Source organism: Arachis ipaensis, chromosome B2, assembly GCF_059453495.1.
Source record: "Arachis ipaensis isolate K30076 ecotype BB chromosome B2, ASM5945349v1, whole genome shotgun sequence".
NCBI lineage: Eukaryota > Viridiplantae > Streptophyta > Magnoliopsida > Fabales > Fabaceae > Arachis > Arachis ipaensis.
Genome location: NC_142437.1, coordinates 124,388,670 through 124,408,710, shown reverse-complemented (window position 1 = coordinate 124,408,710; position 20,041 = coordinate 124,388,670). Strand labels below are relative to the sequence as shown.

The window sequence follows — 20,041 nt, the reverse complement described above, 5'->3', positions numbered from 1 at the left end:
GAACCAACGTAACTACCTGGAAAAAACCTTGTTTCTACTCATAACCCCAAATCCCAAGGTCGGTGCTTTCATTCTTCATCAGTGTTCTAAGTTCTCAACCCCACACAATTTCCCAAATCATCATCAATGGCCTTACTCTGCCACCGCCATCGACGTAGCTCTACTCCTACTCCAACAGTGGCTACATTCCACCGCCTTTCAACCCTTTTAAGGTTTCATTCCAACCCCCCTTCTCCATTTCGCTCTCCTTCAACTCCAATTCACCCCTCACACATCACAACCCAAAACCAATTCCAACCCATTACAGTGTTCTCTGTTTTCTGATTCTTAGTATATATTAGGAACCAAAAGATGAAAAAACCAAACGAGGAACCAAAGGGTAAAGCTCCAGCACCTGATTCTCCTTCTGATATTGAGCAGCTGGGGATGTCCACAACAGGGTTCTCTCCTTTGGAGTTTAGTTCTCAACCATTCTCATCAGCTTTTGATGACTCTTTTGACATTATTGATGATACCTCTTTCATGGAATTTGAATCATTCTCAACAGCTATGAACCATCCACCACCACAACCACCATCTACAACTACAACAATAACCACCACCACTACTACGTGTTTGGATAACGTTGGTGGGGCTGTTGGGCCATTGCCTCAGCCATTGGAGTGCTTGCACGGGAATCCTGTTCCACCCTTTTTGTCTAAAACCTTCGACCTTGTGGATGACCCTTCTTTGGATCCTATCATCTCATGGGGCTCCACTGGTGCTAGCTTCGTTGTGTGGGACCCTATGGAGTTTTCAAGGCTCGTGTTGCCCCGGAATTTCAAGCACAACAATTTCTCCAGTTTTGTTCGCCAGCTGAATACTTACGTGGGTATTGCTTGAACACTGCCTCTAATGGCTGTGTGATCTGTATGTAACTTTTTGTGTTTTTGATTTTGGTTTTCTGTATGTATTTTTCTTTTGACACCCATTTAACATTTCTGTGTATTCTTTTTTGATGTACTTCCCCCCATGTCTGTTGTTTTTTTCTCTTTGTAATTGGGTTTGGTGGAGATCAGCTATGTATATTTTGATTGTGAAACTTGATGTATTTATTATCAACTAAGAATGTAAAAAAGAAAATTTTTTGAGGCATTTTTGCTGGTGTATCCTTATTTCTAAATTGACCCTTCTTCTTGTTGCACAAGATATTGTTTGCTTTGAATGGATTTTCTAAATATATCTGTGATTTTGTAGTGTTTGGATGCAGGTAGTTAGAGTGAAGCATGGTTTGTTTCTGTTTCTGTGCTTTCCTAATTGTGATTAGAGGCACCCTTTACATATTTTGGACCTATATCTATAAATTGTTCTTATAGTTTACTTCTTAGGCTGGCCATAAGCCTTTATTACCATATTGTTAATGGAAAGAACACTGTTCATATGTTTTCTAGTTGCATTGTAGTTAGGATTGAGAGGCTTCTACTACTGGAACTGGCCAGAGCAGAAATATTTCCCTTCTATAGAAGAAGGGGTATCGTCTTTCGCAGGTAGTAAGTGATCTTGGGTTTTGGCAGGGTGCTTTTGTGTTCTGCCAGAATTTAGATTTGTTCTGAATGATTGATTCTTCTTATGCTTTTGTTATATAGATTATTTTGGATTCACAGATTGCATTCTCCAATACAGCTTCATCTGCTCATAACTTGGTGTGCCGGGAAAACTTGTTTTGCCTTTGGCTAATTGTTTTCTTTTTCCTCCCCCATTGTCCTTGCCCTTGGGGGCTTTCTCTTTGTGCTTCATGTATTCTCAGGTTAGTTGGTGTTTGTATCCAGGGATTCCGCAAGATTGACACTGACAAGTGGGAGTTTTTCAATGAAGCTTTCCAGCGAGGGAAGAAACATTTACTGAAGAACATCCAACGGCGCAGGTCAACTCAATCGCAGCAAGTTGGTAGCTACATTGGAACTTCTACTGATGCTGGGAGACCTGGACTCGAGGTTGAAATAGAGCTACTGAGGAAGGAGAGAAGTATGTTAATGCAAGAGGTGGTTGATTTGCAGCAACAACAGCGAAGAACTGTTCACCATGCTGGAGAAGTGAATCAGAGGCTAGAATCTGCAGAGCAAAGGCAGAAACAAATGGTTTCCTTCTTGGCCAAGTTATTTCAGAATCCGGCCTTCTTGGCTCGCCTTAGGGATAAGAAGGAACAGAGACAGATAGAATCTCCAAAAGCAAGAAGGAAGTTTATCAAGCATCAACACGAAGCAGGAAATTCCGAAACTCCCAAAGGTCAGGTAGTGAGGTACCAACCTGATTGGAGAAATAGAACAGTCTCTTCTGAAACTCCGGAACTAAATCCAGTTTCCTTTGAACAGTCTCCTCAATATCTCTCACAGGACTTGGCAAGAGAAATTTCTGTTGGTGCAGAAAATCTGACTTCGCAGTTGGACAAAATCGTGTCAGATGAATTGGATGCGTTGCATGAGGCCATGCCAACTCTAGGAATTGTTGGAGAAGGATCATCAAGCTATGGACTTGAAGATCCTCTTTCCAAAGGGAAAAATGCCTTCAACCCAAGTCAAGATGTTCTTTCAGAATACTTTGTTTCCTTCCCGGATGATTTGTCAAGGGAAAGAGAGTTCCCTGTGTTTTCCCCTGTCGGAACTGAAGGCATTATCAAACAGGAAGATGCATGGGACCCTGCCTTCAATGCTAGTGTTGCTGCTTCAAGTTGTGGGAATGAGCTGTGGGGTAATCCTGTCAACCATGTCGTACCAGAATTCGGAGGCACTAGTGGCGTGTCCGACATATGGGATATCGGCTCAGGAAGTTTAGGAATTGATAAGTGGCCAGCTGATGAATCTCCAATGGATAAAAAGGAGAGTCAAGGTGGCCAGCCAGAAGATGATAGACCTTAAGAATGTTAATCCATAGGGCTTCAGCTGCTTCTGCATGCATTATTGCCCTTGGATACTTGATATGATTAGATTATAATTCTAGGGTCCATATTATTTTGATGTTTGGTTTATAAACAGTGTTCATTTACTGGCTTTCATTCTTTCTTCATTTGCAGCTTTTCTATTCTTTAGATTATTTCTATAATTGTTTATACTTGAGTAGATTCTAATTGTTTGCTCAATTACTGATAATAACTTTCATTCAATCAAGTCATATCATCCTATTGACCAACTGGTACTGAATTGCTGGGGTTTCTCATTTTATGATGATTCAAGTGAATATCAGGTTTGTGTTCCATCAAGGTATTTTTTCATCAAATAAATGCAGATACAAGGTAAGCTGTCTACATGTTTTTGGTTGATTTCTTTCTTGTTCTTTTCTTTATTTGTTATTCAAAAGGGTTTATAGATTATTGGTATTTTTCCTCCTTTGTTTTGTCATTTTACTTTGATTTATTCTATTTATATATGAACATTATGCACATGATTAGGTCATTTTATGGTTTTATGGCATATAAACTCTTGGGGCTCCAACACATGTTGCAAACTTGCAATTGGGATTTTTTTTGGTATGAAAGCACCATGAATATGATGTTTCAATGCACTAGTGATGACAATTGACAACAAATAAGAAAATGGAGAGGAAACAACACATTGTTTCTTCAGTTCTTTGCACTCAAAATCTCCATGAAGAATTGGACGACAAATATATTTAGACACGATTTTTTTTTTTATAGTTTTATTTTTGGGTTCTCTAAAGATCCCCATACCCATGAAGAATTGGACAACAAATTATATTTAGACGTCTTATTTTTATTAAAAAGAATGAATTGTACAAATTAAAATCTTGCATTAGTGGCTGTGGCTCATATTACTAGCTCAAATTGATACATTTTTTTGGTGAACTTAATTGATTCATGCTATAATCATATAGAATTTCATTGGAATCAAATATATTTGAAGTTTGATCCTATATGAATAAACAAACAACCGAATCACAAACTGGGATAATGAAGGTCACTTGGGTGTGGCAAAATTTTAAGGGCAAAAACTATAATAAGGGAAATAAGATGACAAAACTCCCATACATAGAGGGAATACTTAAAATTCATGTCACCTAAACCATCTAGTCTGATACAATTTGATCACCCTTTACTATCAAAACTCAGAGCAAGACAACATGTGCAATTTAAAACATTAAGAATCTTCCTTCCTTCTTTTGGATGAATGTTGCTCGCTCCTGTTCTGCTTGGCTTCTCGGCGCTCCCTCTTCACCCCCTTCGATTTGTTAGGTAAAGACATTTCTCCAATCTAAACAACCAATAATTAGTCTAAGTGATTAGATAGTGGTCTCGGAAGAGATAAATGTTTGTTGTATTCACTTATCTTTGTACACTAAGCCAACTCACTTCCTTTGATCATTGGATGGGGTGTGGAACCTTGGTCGATTTGGGTCCGACATCTCATCCAATGGCAAAGAAGATTGAGTTGGCTTGGTTTATGAGCAAGACTAAAGAAATATATATATATATATATACACAACTCTTACCTTCTGATCTGGAATATAAATACTTCCAATCTTCCCTTGTAATGGATCCCCTTTAACATTCTTCTCCTGTGACCAACAAAGTACACAATTTAGTGATACAACTTCACTTCATATTAACAGATAACCTAAGGAGATTTGGGCATTCACCAACCTTTTTCTTTGGCTTCTGCAATGAAGTTTTGAAGGCTACCTTCCTCAAACTCTCATTAGGTGGACGATGCCGACGAATTACCATGTCCATGGAAGGGCCAACTTCGACCAATTCCATTCTTGGCACAACGGTGCCTGATTTTTTCAGTCGTAATGCACAGTGTGTAAAAAATACCCTGTTTGGAGACACCGCAGAAACTACATATGCACGATCAACTCCAGCAAGATTTATATTCTCCACAACCTGTAAATCAAATCCACAATTTTTTTAATATAACACCACTTGAAAAAACAGTACATCCGAGAGTTCAAAAAGCAGAAATGCACCTCTCCACGAAGAAGATCGAGTAAGACTTCCTTTAAATGTTTTAGTTCGTCTACAGCCTCAAATCCTTCTCCAATAAAACATATGAAAGGTTTTGACCCTTCTTTTGGAGCTAATTTTTTATCATAAGTAAATGAGTCCAATGGCTTAAAATTTTCAACCCCGACTTCAACTAGATCATAGATATGGTGATCATACATCCTCCCTATAACAAGGTTGTTAGGTCGCTTCTTCGAGTGAGATCCATACTGCAAAAAACATTTAAGAGATCCCTATATTAATATGTCAATTGCTATTGCTATTGCATGCAAAAACTTGTCTACAATTTGATAAGATATGCATTGGCATCAAAATGTTTGGCTAATAAAAAAAGGATCGAAAGACAACTGAAAAATTGCCATTTATTTTCCATTATTATTAAATATATCCTTCACATGAAATAACATGGAATTTGAATAGCTTAAAATTTAGAAACATGTATAGTTTCTCAAATACTTAACCTTGGGAATATAAGTGCTTAATGACGGTGAGAGCAAAATATCGTAAATATGATAACCAAATAAGGAGAACTCAATCCCCCCCCCCCCCAACAAAAAAAAAAAAAACCTCATCAAGTCCATGGCTTACTAATAAGAGTTTAAGCAAACTGGAAAAAAAGGTTCAGCAGAAGCGAAGGAACTAAAAACCATCATTTACAACGAAATCAGCATAATACATGCACAATTTAAGAAAGACAACAAAATCTTCGACAATATTATTATCAACAAGTAAAACCAACAAAACCTCATGAAGCAAAACTGTCACAGAGAACATGCTCCAATTCCTAAGTTTCTAATAAACAAGCACTACCCTATTATCCACCAGTATAATCAGCAACCAAACTGCAATATACCAAATGAGGATGGTTCCAAAATACATTCAGAACATAACACAAACACCACATAGGCACATACAAATAATGATGTTTAGTTTCCAAAGCAGACTCACCACAAAGATGCTGCAATCCGTTTTCCGAGAGAAGAACTCCAAAGGGACCTCACCACCACTCTCAAAAGGGTTAATGTTATCATTCTTTCTGCTGTATTTCACCGCACTTTCCTTCTTCAGATGGTAAATCTGCGTCAAAACAGAGTTCAACACTGAGCTTGTCTTAGTCCCGTGAAGTAGTAGCGTCTTCTTCCCCGATTCAACCTGCAAAAAATAAAATAAAAATCAGCAACACCCCTTTTTGTCTATTCTAATAGAAAGAGTTAAAATAACCATAAAAAACGAAACTTGAAGAAAGGGGGGAAATTTTCCCGGAAAATTGAACCGGATTTTCCTGGGAAACAAACGTGAGAAAATCGTATGAACTTACGAGTTGGGGAGCACGCTTCTCAAGCTCTCGTTTTCCCCTGCGCGTTTTAGCGGTTTTGATTCTCAACATTTTTGCGAAGATTGTTGAAGACAGTAACTGCGTATCAGCGTCGCAGCTGAACTGAGCTGAATTTGGTTTGCTTTTAGGGTTTTTGTTGGCTGAGTGCAAAATGCAAAGGGGTTTTGTAATTTTCTTTCAATTTTTTTTTTCTCCCCCAATTCCTAATTCCTATATTTCCAATTTGCCACTCTTTCACAGTTTCACTAAGGATTAAACTTTATTTTATTCTTCAAATAATTCTCTAAAGTAACTCAAAATTTATTTATTTATTTATTTTTTACCCAAGACAGGAGACTCGACTTCGCGACCTCTTCATTGAGTATAAGAGACTATGCCATTTGAGCTATACCTTATTGGTGAAAATTTATTTAAACAAGAAGAAAAGAATAAATTTATTTTAATAAAGTTTATTCTAACAATTTATGTTAACTCATTGAATCCACCAATAGGCATATAGTATCATTAGTATGAACATTTTTTAATACATTCATATGTTAATACATGGCGATTAGAGAATTTGATGAGGTAGAAATATTTTTTTTAAATGTCTTTTTTATTACTAGTGAGTGAAATACTATAATCTAATTCACACATTTTAGAAAAAACCAATTAGTAAATTGATTATTTGTATATAGTATATATTAAAATACAAAATATATATTAAAATTATGTGAAATAAATTATATTCATATATAAAATATAGTAACTAATTTAATTGTTAATTGTTGAGATACATGTAACATTGTTAATTCTTTTTTTTTTTTAATAAATAACGGAGCTTAACACTCAAAATAAACTAAATAAAAACTAATTTAAAAAAATATCAATAGAATCTCCATGGAAACTAAGAGAGATACATGAAGGAATAGTAAAAATTCTATGGCATCCAATCTGAAGGTTGTGTCCCTTGCCAATCTGTAAATTTAAAATTGATTATTTAATATTTATATAATTATAATTACAAAAATATTATTTGCTTATTAAAATTAATTATTATATATTTATATATAAATACAAATATAATTTAACTAATTTTTAATATATATTTATATTTTTATGTGTATTTTATTCTAATAATTGTTAATTTTGGTGTAAATATAATATCATTGATATAATTATACTATAGTATCAATACATAAAAAATCTTATTTTAATAAATAAAATGATTATTAATTATTAAAAATAAAAATATAAAATATCTAGCTCTATTATTTTCCTTGTGAAATCATGAATATATAAAATGCCTCCGTGAAATCTCAAATAGCTTCTCTGTTTCCGAACTCTGAAGAAGAGGAGCGAGCTTCACTGTCTCTGCTTCCAACACTTTCGATCTTTTTCTCCCCATACCTTTCTTCTTCTTCTTCTTCTTCTTCTTCTTCTTCTTACTCTCTCTCTCTAATTCAACACACTTCAACCCTCTTTTTTTCCTTCTTCACACGGAAAATTGGGGCTAGGGTTTACTGTACAATATAAAAATTAGGTTTTTTTTTTCTTTTCAATATTGTATTTCTTTTAATTCCTTGATTCATATTTCATATAATAATACAACTCAGGTTTCAGTTTCAGCTGTAATACTATTCATGCAAATTCTCATGTTGTAACATAGTTTCCTCTTCTAATTTTTATTCTTAATGCAATTGAATGTAAATTAGGTTGCTTTAGGGTTAGGGTTTTTCTTATTTTCTCTTTCTAAATTTCGATTTGAATGAGCATGGAGAGTTCACGTAGACCTTTCGATAGATCGAGAGAGCCAGGGCCTAAGAAGCCTCGATTGATGGAAGACCCGAATCAGAGACCGTTTCCTCAGCGACAATTGGCTTCAGGGATTACAACGATGTCGTCAACGAGGTTCAGAGCAAACGACAGGGACGCAGAAAGCAGTGAATCCGGCCGAGGCGGTGGCGGTTACCAGCCGCAGCCGCTGCCGCAGCACCATGAGCTTGTGAATCAGTACAAGACAGCTCTTGCTGAGCTCACTTTCAATTCGAAAATGATCATTAACAATTTGACTATAATTGCAGGCGAGAATCAATCGGCTGCGAAGGCGATTGCCGCCACTATTTGTGCTAACATTCTAGAGGTGAATCCAGTTTTAAACTGTGCAGCTGTTAAAATCTGTGTTCAAAATTGATTTTTTCTTTGGTTGTGTAGCCAATTGCTGAATTGAATTGAAATGTTGTAAGAGAATTGAAATAAAAATGGACCCCAATTTTCCCCCCTTCTTGTGTTCATGTTTGTTATGGTTAATGCTTGTGTGCCAAATTGGCAATAATGGTACAGGAGACAGTGATTATAGTTTTTTTTTTAAACTATTTTATTTTATTTATTTTTCTTGTAATATGAGTTTTGGTTGGTACTTTACCCCTCGTTGAAGTTCTATGATGAACATTGGATGATCTGCAATTTCCAAGTGAAGAGAAATGACTTAATTTAAGCAATGATTCATTCAACTTCATTCATTGTCCACTCAGGCATTTTGGCTCTGGATTTGCATGTGAGGTGTAATTTCACCCTAACTAAACAAAAAACCAGGAAGGGAAAAGTATATGTAGTTTTCTAATTAAAAGTAGAAGGAAAGAAAGAGTATTGTTCTACTCTCTGCATGAGAATGAGGCAGTTTTGTATATTTGGCAATCTTATGATATTGTAATGAACTTATATGTGACTAATAAGCAGCATCATTATTCTTATAGAGCACCTCAGTTCTGGTAATTTCTGGACTTAGTTATACAGAGGGGATTATTCAAGACTAGAAAATTATCTGTCCAGTGTTTTCAATTTCAAGCATTATTTCAAGTCAAAGCACACAGTATATTGGCACACCTATTGTGAAGGGTAGTTCTGTTTCATAGACCAGAAGGCAAAACATTATTTCAGCTTACATCTCAGGCTTGAGGAGATTGTGTACAATGTCTGTAGGGGAAATACTGTTTTTGTAGATTCCTTTTGGGCTATTTTTTAGATTGAATTTGTATATCCAAGTTGTATAGGGACAATGTAATCAAATCATTTCACGTTTGAGTTAGTCCATGCAGTTTGGATCAGGGAGTTTAACATATCATGTTGGAAAAATAACATTTATGCTTCTTGAGTTTTCCAAGTTTACTACAGGGTGTCTTTTTACTTTATTATGCTGTCTATCCATGTTTTATTTGTTTGACTATATTATTGCTATAAGTTTAGTGTTTGGATTGTTTTTAGGGTATGTTTTAATTGTTTTATTTGCCTCTCTAGTATGAGAACTTGGCTGCTACAGGCAAATAGAACCAAATAATGGGGTGGCATTTTGAAAAGACACGAGATTATTTTTGGCAGTTTTCTTATAACTTGGTTCATTACCTTGCAGGTTCCCAATGATCAAAAGCTGCCATCTCTTTATCTCTTAGACAGTATTGTTAAGAACATTGGGCGGGATTATACAAAGTACTTTGCTGCCAAACTACCCGAGGTTAGATAATTATTCTTTGAATATTCTTATCCATGTATCACTACGGTGTGCAAGAATTTTTCATATTTTTAGGTTATGTAATTTTTGCTTCAAGTATTTCACTTTCAGTAGTTCCATTGATAATGCTATCTGCAAAGTTCTTGTATTCACATTGTAAATAAAGAACTTGACTTTTATGACAGTTCACCCCCATTGCATTTTTTTTTTTGTGAGATATTTTCCTAATTTTCACTTATTTTTAACAAAGAGATCTTTCTGGTATTTTACATGCTTCCTTCACATTTTAGGTATTCTGCAAGGCATACAGACAGGTTGAACCTGCTATCCATCAAAGTATGAGACATCTTTTTGGAACTTGGGAAGGATACATTCCTCCTCAGACCCTTCAGGCTATTGAGAAGGAACTCGGCTTTACTCCACCAGTAAATGGTTCAGCTGCCTCATCTGCTACCATCAGGAGCAATTCACAGTCCCCACGTCCTCCTCATGGCATCCATGTGAATCCCAAGTATTTAGAGAGGCAACGTCTTCAGCAGTCCAGCAGGGTAAGTGAAATGTTGACCTCAAAATTTATCCTTAATAGTGTTGGAATGGTGAAGTCATTCCATGCATGTTTGTATAGGCTGTCAAATATCAATTTTCAATTGTGTTTGTTTGTTATTGGGACACAACATAATATTCTTGTGGACTTTTCCCATGAACTACTTCCAGCTCCTTTGGTCTTATTAATCATGAAATATGGACTGCTTTTATTTATTTCTTAAATAATTTATCATGTGCTGCTTCTTTTCTTGAAGATTAAAGGAGTTGATGAAATTACTGGAGCATGTGCGAACTCCAATGAGGACCCCGAGAGGCCGGATAGAACTTTGGGTGTTGCACGACCATGGTTGGATCCTAGTGTTAGTACCCCAAGAGATGCATTTAATGATTCTGTTTTGGAAAAGAGTGTTGGTGTAACCTGTGGGGGCAATGAATATGGTTCTGATCTTTCACGGAATTTGGGCTCAGGTATGGTCAGAGCTGGTGACAAAAGTTGGTTTAAAGCAGGTGGAGTTCCGGGAACCATATCTGGCCAAAGAAATGGTTTCAGTGAGAAGCATAGTTTTTCAAATACTGAAGCACCAAAATATAATCAGCCAACACAAAACATAAATAGCATTCGGAGCAGTGTGATGTCACGTAGCTGGAAAAATTCTGAGGAAGAGGAGTACATATGGGATGAGATGAATTCTAGATCGACCGGTCTTGGTGCACCAAATGTCTCTAACAACTTGAGCAAAGATTCTTGGCCAGCAGATGATGAGAATTTTGTAAGCTTGCTAAAATTTGGTCACTTGAGTACTGATGTAGAACAGAACTAGGATTAAGGAACAATATTAAAATTAATTTTTTAGAGTGAACTCTATGAGAGGCTGAATTCCTTGACATAAATTATATACTAGTATAGGTAACTAAGACAACACTAAAAATATGAATGAAGTTCCTTATGATATTTGAATAAGTTATCCTGGAAGTGCAATAGAAATGACTTCTCCCCTATCTTCTGAGTTTTTGATAATGGAATCCTAATAGCTCACAGATACAACAATTGATAAAATACTCCTAATTTATATACTTATTCTGTACTACTATATTTTTTTTTTAATTTCTTTTACCATGCACAGGAAGTTGAAGATCCAGTCCAAATAAGAAACCCCTATGGGGCAAATCTTGATAGAGAATTGGCCACTCTAGGCAATGAAAAGAAACGATTTTCCTCATTTCAGCGTCATCCATCAGTACCGTGGCAACTGCAGGAGCAGCACTCACTTGAAGAGTTGAATCAAAAGCCAGGTCACTCGGAAGGATTTATGTCCACTCTTAGTGGTCTGCCAGCCAATACAAATTCTGCTGTCAGGATGGGGAATCGGTCTTTCTTGCCAAATGCAACAACAGGACTGCCAGGAATTGTGGGACAACAACAACTTCACTCGATTGGAGTTGAATCCCCTTCTGGGCAGTCACCCTTGCGACAACAATCTTCACCACCACCAGTAAGTGTGCAGCACCATCAAATTTGAAATTTGCCTACCAAGACCATCCCCAATCCCTTAAAATTCCTTTTTTATTAAAAAAAAGAGTATGCGGGGTCGATGTAAAAGATTTTTCACGTACCATTCATCCTAATCTTCAGGTTGGTAACTTGCGAAGACCACATCAAAAGGATTTGCCAGGTTCATTTTCTTCGGCGACTCCTTTTCAGTCAAGGCATCAGCAGCAGCTTCACCTGTCTCACAATGAAGTTACCAAGAAACCTCCTCCCCTGTCTAGAGTTGCGCTAGCCAAAGAGACTCTTGAACAGTCAACCACAGGTAGTGTGGAAGCTGCTGCTCTAAACGGTGGAACATTATCCAGCATGTCCAATGCAAGTCGTCTGGATTCAAGGAATCTTCCGTCTCAATTAGGTGTTCGGCCTGCCCGCTCAGCTGGGCCTTCCCCTGCCACATTAAGTTCCTTGGTGTCTGCAATTTCAGCGCCATCTTCATTAGGTCCTTCAAATAATAGTTTATCTGCTTTGCCAAAAGTACCTGAAAGAAAGGCTGGGCAATTGACAAGGGCATCAACTCTACCACCGGCTTCCTCTGATGTCAGTGTTGCCTCTGCTCAGACAACAAGTGCCAGCAGTAATACCTCAAATCCGATTGCAAACCTTCTAAGCTCTTTAGTTGCGAAGGGTTTGATATCTGCAGAAAAAGAATCACAAACTAAGGTGACATCTGAGTTCCCAGCTCAGTTGGAAGATGAAAGAGACAGCATTACCACCAGTAGCTCTTTGCCTGTTGCTTCAGTGTCTGGTTCTGCAGCTGTTCCATTACCTTCTGCCACAGATGATGTAAATGATACTGCAAAATCCCCAACATCCTTATCTGAAACGACCAGCACAGAGATCAGAAACCTCATTGGCTTTGAGTTTAAGCCTGATGTAATCCGAGAAGTGCATCCACCTGTCATTAAAGGATTATTTGATGATCTCCCTCATCATTGTGACATTTGTGGCCGTAGGCTTAAATTCCAAGAGCAGTTTAATAGACACTTGGAGTGGCATGCCACAAGGGGGAAAAATGATCTAATTAGGGCATCAAGAGGATGGTATCCGAAGTCAATTGATTGCATTGTTAGCAAGGGTGAATCTTCATCCACGTCTGAGTTTTCCGGATCTGTTGATACATACAGCAAGGAAACAAGAAGCACTCAAGAGGACTCGATGGTTCAAGCAGATGAAAGCCAATGCTTGTGTGTGTTGTGTGGTGAGGTATTTGAAGATTTCTACTGTCAAGAAAGTGGTGAGTGGATGTTCAAAGGGGCCGTTGACATGACTAACTCAGATAGTGAGTTGGGAAATAGAAATGCTAGTACTACAAGGGGTCCCATTATTCATGCAAGGTGCTTCTCAGGAAACTCTATATCCAGTTTCGTCAAGATGGTAAGATTTATTATCATCTGATTTAAGTGACAAAGTGGTGTCTTTCTAGTTTGATATCCAGAGCTACCAGTTTCTGTCTATCTGGAGAGGGTACGTTATATTGGGTTGGAGGATTAGCATTAGAAATCGCATCATCCTGTTATTACCAGGATAATTTAAATTATGGGTGTAGAGCCTCTCGTTCTCAAGTTAAAAGTAGAAGAGTCCTGTGTTTTGATTTTCTGTTTTGGTTGGGTTTCTATTTTCAGAATTCTTTGAAGAAAAAAAGGAGATAAAGATAATAAAATTATATTTTTTGTTTTCACTTTTTTAATCTCAATTTTGAAAATAGAATATACTAAAAATGAAAACCAAACCAAACAAGTCTGAAGTATTTCTTTGCTTCCATTTTCATTGTTTAGCTTCCTTCTTATTCACTTGCTTTAAATTTACTTATTCCATTGCTGGTAATTGTTCTAAACCTATAATGCTTTTCAGGAACAAGATTAATGCGAGTTAGAACTTCAAAGCTTTGCTGCATCAAAAAGTTGGGGAACACAGGTTTACTTTGCATTTACTGAATCTTGATACTATTTCAATGCTTATATATTACTCAAATTGGTTTCTTGAGCTCTCAGACCAATTTTGCATGCATTCTTGCTTTTTGTTTTTTGTTAGTATTTATATTTGTTTTTCTTGTACTCAAGAAGAAGAAAAGGAATTTAGTGTTGAAAAAGGTACATAAATGCAGAGATAGTATTTGCAGCTAGCTCCACTTGCCCATTGTGTGGTTGTGTTCCTTTATTTTACCATGAAGAATTGGTATTTGTGCATTTTGCATATAACAGCATGTGGTCATAATATGAGGGCCAAAGCACCAAGACTAACATTAATGTCAAATCTGGCGTTCTCCATTATCATTATCAAATATTTACAGTGGAATGGAAGACTCTTGGTACTTGAATTCCAGTTTCAGTTATCATGGATCATGTTATGTAACTTGGGTTATTATTTTTTTTTTTTTGTTTACTTGTATTTGTTGATAAAAATAATTAAAAAAAAGAAGGAAAATAAGATAGAACTTTCCTATTTTGGATGTTATATTGATTGTGTGTTAAAGTTATGCAGTTTAGACCATTATGCACTTTATTGCTCTTTAGCCAGGGCGCTCTCTGTTTAAGAGTTTTATGGTTATTCACTGATAAAGAGTTTGGCATTTTCATTCGGGTATTTAAATTCTATAACATAATATATTGTTAACTTGGAATATGAAAAAAAAAATTAATTATACCAGTATTAATTTAAATAAATATTGTACTGATTAAAAATTTTATGTTCTGTAATTTTTTATAAAATAGTAACCGTAGTTTATATGTTACAGATATTTCTAGAAAACTTTAATTCAATCCAAAATCATTTATTAAATAAACAAGAGTTAATTACATGTTCATTGATGTTTGATTTTGGTAAAATTTGGTATAAATAATTCTTTGATAAGTATTGTTGTGTATATATTAAACACAACAATAAACCGTATTAATAACCTTTTAAAGCAATAATCTAGATTATTAGTGAAATCATTTCTCAGCTTTATCACATTCTCATGAATAATGTCTCATGTTCTAGCTGTAAATATAATCCAAATGTGCTGCTTCCATCTTCCTCATCTCCGATGCTGTTAGCTGCATGAAATTGCAAAAAATTAGGGACGTTAAACACAAATCAAATGAAAAATTGTTAAGACAACCAAAATTGTCATGAAAGTATGAAACCAGTGCAATATGATTGTGTTGTGTTTGGCCTTTTGTGATCAATCTTGAAACTCAACTAATTGAATTTACCTACGACTCAGTTTAACTCGGTATAACTTGACCCAAAAAAAAAAAAAAAAAAAAAAAAACCCTTACCTACGACTTTAGTGTAAGTGTAATATGCTTCTTGATTAAGAGAATAAGTGATAAGAATATTGATAAATAACGGAAATGTTTGATAACAAAAAAATCATGAGCTAAAATCACATATAATTTGCCTTATTTAGTATTTATTTAGGTAAGTTTTTATTTATGATGTATGGATACGGACACGAGACACGTAGACACACGAATTTAAAATTCTTATAAGACACGAAGATACGGTATATATAAAAAATATAAAATATTTTTTAGATAAATTGTAATAATAATTTAGTATTTTATTGATATTAAAATATAAATTAGTTTTTTAATTATTTTTAATATTTTTTTAATTATATAAAGTATTTAAAATATATTTTGTTTTAATAATTAATAATATATATTATTTTTAAACTTATTTTAATAATAAATATTAAGAATAAGACTGGACACGCTGATACGTAATGGTATTTAAGTGTGTCCAAACGTGTTTGAAGAATAATTTTTTACTTTTTATTAAGACATGGTTGAAACACATGCGTCCTGACATAGAGACACGACAAATCAATGGAATGTTGCTTCATATGAATTTTCCCCCCTAATATTACCGGATAAATAATATATATATGCTTACTTTGTGGATATCATCATCGATCTTTTGATTCAGTGTGTGACTGAACAAGAGATCTTTCAATGACTCACTATCTTTGTATATCAAGATGTTCCAAGCAAGCTCAAAGAAATTAAAATAAACTTCAAAGGAGACGAAAAAACAAATGTAAATATATAACATACTAAGGAAACACAAGCTGGCTAGTGCAAGTTTTTTCAAGGATATTTTTTTTAAGGAAAGTATATAAATTATGAAATCTGGAAAGAATCAGTAATGAGGTCTAAGATTCATTTGCAATATATTATTTAAGAAAAATATTGATTGCAAAATATGAAAAGAATCAATAGTGAGATCTTATCTCTCTATAACGGGTAGAGTTTGATAGAAAAATTGCTAACGAAATTTGGAGATATAACATATAAGTTATCTATAAATGAATATAGAAATTTGAATATGAAATAGTAAAATCAATTAATAGATTAAAACTTTATGGATAAATATTAATTTCAACAGATATGCATATTTTGTATAAAATGAGAAGAGTTAATTAATAACGAGATATAATTAAAAATAAAATTATATTGTTGTCAATAAAGAAATTTAATTTTAGAAAGAATTAATTAGTTTGAATCTAATCAATATAAGAATTTTAAAACGTAAAAACACAAGCATGTAATTTTTTTAATTAACTAAATACGGTGGCATTTACGTTGGTCCTTCATGATCTTTGTCTAACACAATTAAATTTTTTTTTTTACAAAAACACCCTTAGTCTATTATTGCAATATCAATACTGTATCTTTTCTTTATTACAAGAATAACTCAATATTGATCATTTACTATTATATCCCTACCTCTTTATTGTGTCATTTAAAATCATATTAATGACTAATTTAAATATTAAATAAAATAATTAATTTTTTAAATAACAAAACAACAGAAATCTGAAATTTCTTAGGGTTCATATGGAGCACGCAGATTTTATTGAGGCAGCAATGGCAGTTCAGATGGTGGCACAAGAAAAGTGCGACTACCAATAAATCCTCTCTAATGTATGAATATTGTATTTTATCACATAATTTCTTCTTCCTTCCACATTAATGGTTCTCTGTTCATTTTTTCATAGATTTAAATCTGTTTCTTGCATATAGTTGTCGATATTTCTTGTTTGGACATTAATGTTTCTTCTTCATTTTATTTTTTTAATCGATATTGGGTTTGATAGCATAAAGAATATTGTTTTCTACGGTTTCAACGCTTTCTTCTATTTTACTTATTTTAGAATTTAATAAATTTTAAAAAAATATAGAACTATAACAGTGCTATTATTTTCATGTTAGTGGTCTCTGCACTTTGATTTATTAGAATACTATTTGTTTTACATTTTTACAGTTACAAATAAAATTGTTGAGTAAGATCTTGAAGTAGATGATAAAATAGAAGATAGAGTATTGCTGAGAAAACTACAACGATGTGGTATTTGTCGCATGGAAGAGCACAATAAAAAATCTTGTCCATTGACAAAGGACATTCAGCAGACTAATGCGAGCTGTTCAACTTCTCATGGCATAAATAGAAACCCTTTTGAGATGGAGAAATAGTAATATTTTGTATAATAATTTGTATACCACAACATGTTAATTATATAATTTTTATTAATAAGAGGGAAGATTCATCAATATTTTGTTTGCAAGGATTTTGGGCATCTGATATTGAAAAAAATTATGAAGAACAAGAGTTTTGGACAGAGGTTCTGATGCGAGTGTTGACATGGAACTTATTGAAGAGTTCTCATTGTAATATTATATGAATTTTTATTATGTGTTAATTGAATAAAACTTAGGTAATAGAACTTTGTATATGAATTTTCATGATGAATTTGGTAATTTAATAGAACTTAGTGAATGGAATTTTGAATTTGTTTTGGTGAATAAAATTTGGTGAATAGATTTCTGAGCATCATGTTGTAGAATTTAGTTTGCTATTTAATGATTTGCTTTCAAAGTTTTGTTCACAAATAAAGAGTGTGTATTTCATACCAATATAAAATAGGATCAGAGGAATATGTGCATGATGCATGAAAGGCTTCCTAATTATGGCATGAGGGTATTATGATGGTGTGGTTATGTGTTTGTTGAGACACAAGTGTCTGAAAATGCTGGAAATGATAAAAAATCATGTATGAATCTCTAACTAATCATTTTCAATTTGAAATGGCAAAGAACATGATGAATATATTCCTATATATCTATGATCATAATAATAATCCTTGGCACAGACTATTTAGATGATAATAGGTGAGCACAAAGTTACAATTATTTACTCACACCAATAACCAAATTAATACACAAATATAAAGATAGAAAAATATTATTGATCTCTCTACCAAAATTTTTAGATCATACAAACTTTTTTTTTTATAAAATAATAATTCAACAAATAAATTAGAAATATCACTAATCTCATTTATAATTGAAGATTATAACAAATTTTTCAAATAATAACTAAATATGCAAAAATGTTGATCTCCATGCTATTCACTCTAAAGCCTAGCCTAGAAATCATTACTCTTCTTCTGAAACTCGTATTTGTGGTTATTGAACATCTCCAACAAAAGATCTATCACAACAGATGTACGAATATGTTGCTCATTTAACTGCAAATATGAATTAATTAGTTAAAAAATATGGCAGCATGTATATAATTAATCAATATATCTTTGGAACTTACAATGCCGACACCTTGAGATTAAACTTCTCTGTCGTAGACAACCATTGAAAAACCAGACACCAGAATAGCGACTAAAAGTTCAGTGACAATATTAACTAGTTTAGTATCAATAAAAGATCACTTTAATTAAAGATATAATTCATGTAAATAAAAGATACACTGCAATCATGTGTGGCTTTGAGGACATTTGGCACCCCTAAACTTTTTCACATCAAAATTCATGATTTTTTTTTCAGGAATGTCACCTTTTAGGTAATACTCAAAAGTTATCATCCTGAAAATTTTGTTTATGACTAGTCTGCTAAGATTCATGTATTATTTTACATATAGTCTGTGTATAAAAAAATGGGTTATGGACATCTTACCAATGATTTCATAATTTCTTGTCTTGGCTCAACTTGATCATCATTTAGATTAGAATTAAACTGATATAATTTTTCATCCAATAAGCTAATGACCATAAGATACCAGTGGTCACCTTCTTCCTTAATTGGGACATAAATCTACAGCAGATAGTTAAGTGTGAGTCATTTCGCATTAAACTCGTAAATTTAGTTTTAGTGTGGTTTTGCATAAATTAAGTAACTTTTTTTTAAAGAGCTACGAGTATTCTCATGAATATATTTTTAACACCAATTAGCTATTAAAAAAATATTCATCAACAATTCTTCACTCACTCCCTCTAATTAACAAAGTTTAGTTATGTCCTGCTCAACCATAAGTTTCAACAAATAAATTTGGGAAAGAATAATGGAAGATTATTTATTGAACTTTCTTGTTCCATGGCTAGATTTATTCTATTAGTTGGTCTCATACATGTCTTTTCATTGATCTTCTGTGTAGAATGCCATTAATTTCAGACTTCTAAACATAAAAATATTATGAAACTAAACAGTCACAGCTATAGATCTGTTGATGAATAAGGAAAAAAACGTTGAAATGAAAAAAAAAAAGAAAAAATGGAAACCTGAGGAACGACTCTGATGGCTTGAGAAATGGCTAGAAGTCTTGGGTCTCCTTTGAGGCCATAATCTTCCGCAAAGATTTTTTTTGTTTTTTTTTTCTGATTTTTTGTCTCAAGTGTGAAGTATGTGTCTCTGTGTATGTATGTGTGGCAGCTTCCATGAAAAAGACCTTCTCCTCGAAGAACACCACACGAAGTCGATGACTATAAAGAAGAGAAGAACACAAATTTTAGAGGCGGGGTGGACAGAGGTGCGAAATAGTCTCGATCCAGACTCTGATAGTTGCATGCGTTCATGGGTAGTCTCGAATCAGACCTAGCAGTTGCTGCTGGTGCCAGTTTTCATCGTGGTAGTGAAGAAGAAGAAGAGACTCTATCTGCAAAAAAATAATAAAAGAAAGAGGAAGGGAATCATTTGTAAAAACGTTAAATATTAGGAAGCATTTAATAAAAATAAAAATATATATTTGTATTTAATCTACACGGTTAGATATAATAATAAAATAATCTAACAATTTAAATTAAAAGCCATACTAAGAGACTAACGTTAGTCCCAAAGATAGTTGGGACCAACA

At 34.0% G+C, this 20,041-nt stretch overlaps 3 protein-coding genes and 1 long non-coding RNA gene across 4 annotated transcripts; 2 read left to right on the top strand and 2 right to left on the bottom strand.

Moving 5' to 3' along the window:
• Positions 1–14: 14 nt before the first annotated feature.
• On the top strand, positions 15–3,165 carry HSFA3 (heat shock transcription factor A3). Its single transcript, XM_088504335.1, has 2 exons — positions 15–867; positions 1,809–3,165. Exons 1-2 carry the CDS (start codon positions 352–354, stop codon positions 2,892–2,894), a joined length of 1,602 nt encoding a protein of 533 aa, XP_088360461.1. The 5' UTR covers positions 15–351; the 3' UTR covers positions 2,895–3,165.
• A 789-nt stretch (positions 3,166–3,954) lies between these two features.
• Positions 3,955–6,570, bottom strand: LOC107626413 (Ribosomal RNA processing Brix domain protein). Its single transcript, XM_016329288.3, has 6 exons — positions 6,315–6,570; positions 5,945–6,148; positions 4,960–5,205; positions 4,634–4,876; positions 4,483–4,548; positions 3,955–4,244 (listed from the first exon to the last, which is right to left on the bottom strand). Exons 1-6 carry the CDS (start codon positions 6,381–6,383, stop codon positions 4,131–4,133), a joined length of 942 nt encoding a protein of 313 aa, XP_016184774.1. The 5' UTR covers positions 6,384–6,570; the 3' UTR covers positions 3,955–4,130.
• A 1,023-nt stretch (positions 6,571–7,593) lies between these two features.
• LOC107626412 (pre-mRNA cleavage complex 2 Pcf11-like protein) lies at positions 7,594–14,368 on the top strand. The gene is made up of 7 exons (XM_016329287.3): positions 7,594–8,454; positions 9,721–9,822; positions 10,110–10,367; positions 10,620–11,135; positions 11,490–11,858; positions 11,999–13,288; positions 13,766–14,368. The coding sequence occupies exons 1-7, from the start codon at positions 8,080–8,082 to the stop codon at positions 13,775–13,777; spliced, it is 2,922 nt and encodes a 973-aa protein (XP_016184773.1). The 5' UTR covers positions 7,594–8,079; the 3' UTR covers positions 13,778–14,368.
• A 3,795-nt stretch (positions 14,369–18,163) lies between these two features.
• Positions 18,164–20,041, bottom strand: LOC148575501 (uncharacterized). The gene is made up of 2 exons (XR_015905242.1): positions 19,470–20,041; positions 18,164–19,005 (listed from the first exon to the last, which is right to left on the bottom strand). It is a non-coding gene; the product is annotated as an uncharacterized LOC148575501 (long non-coding RNA).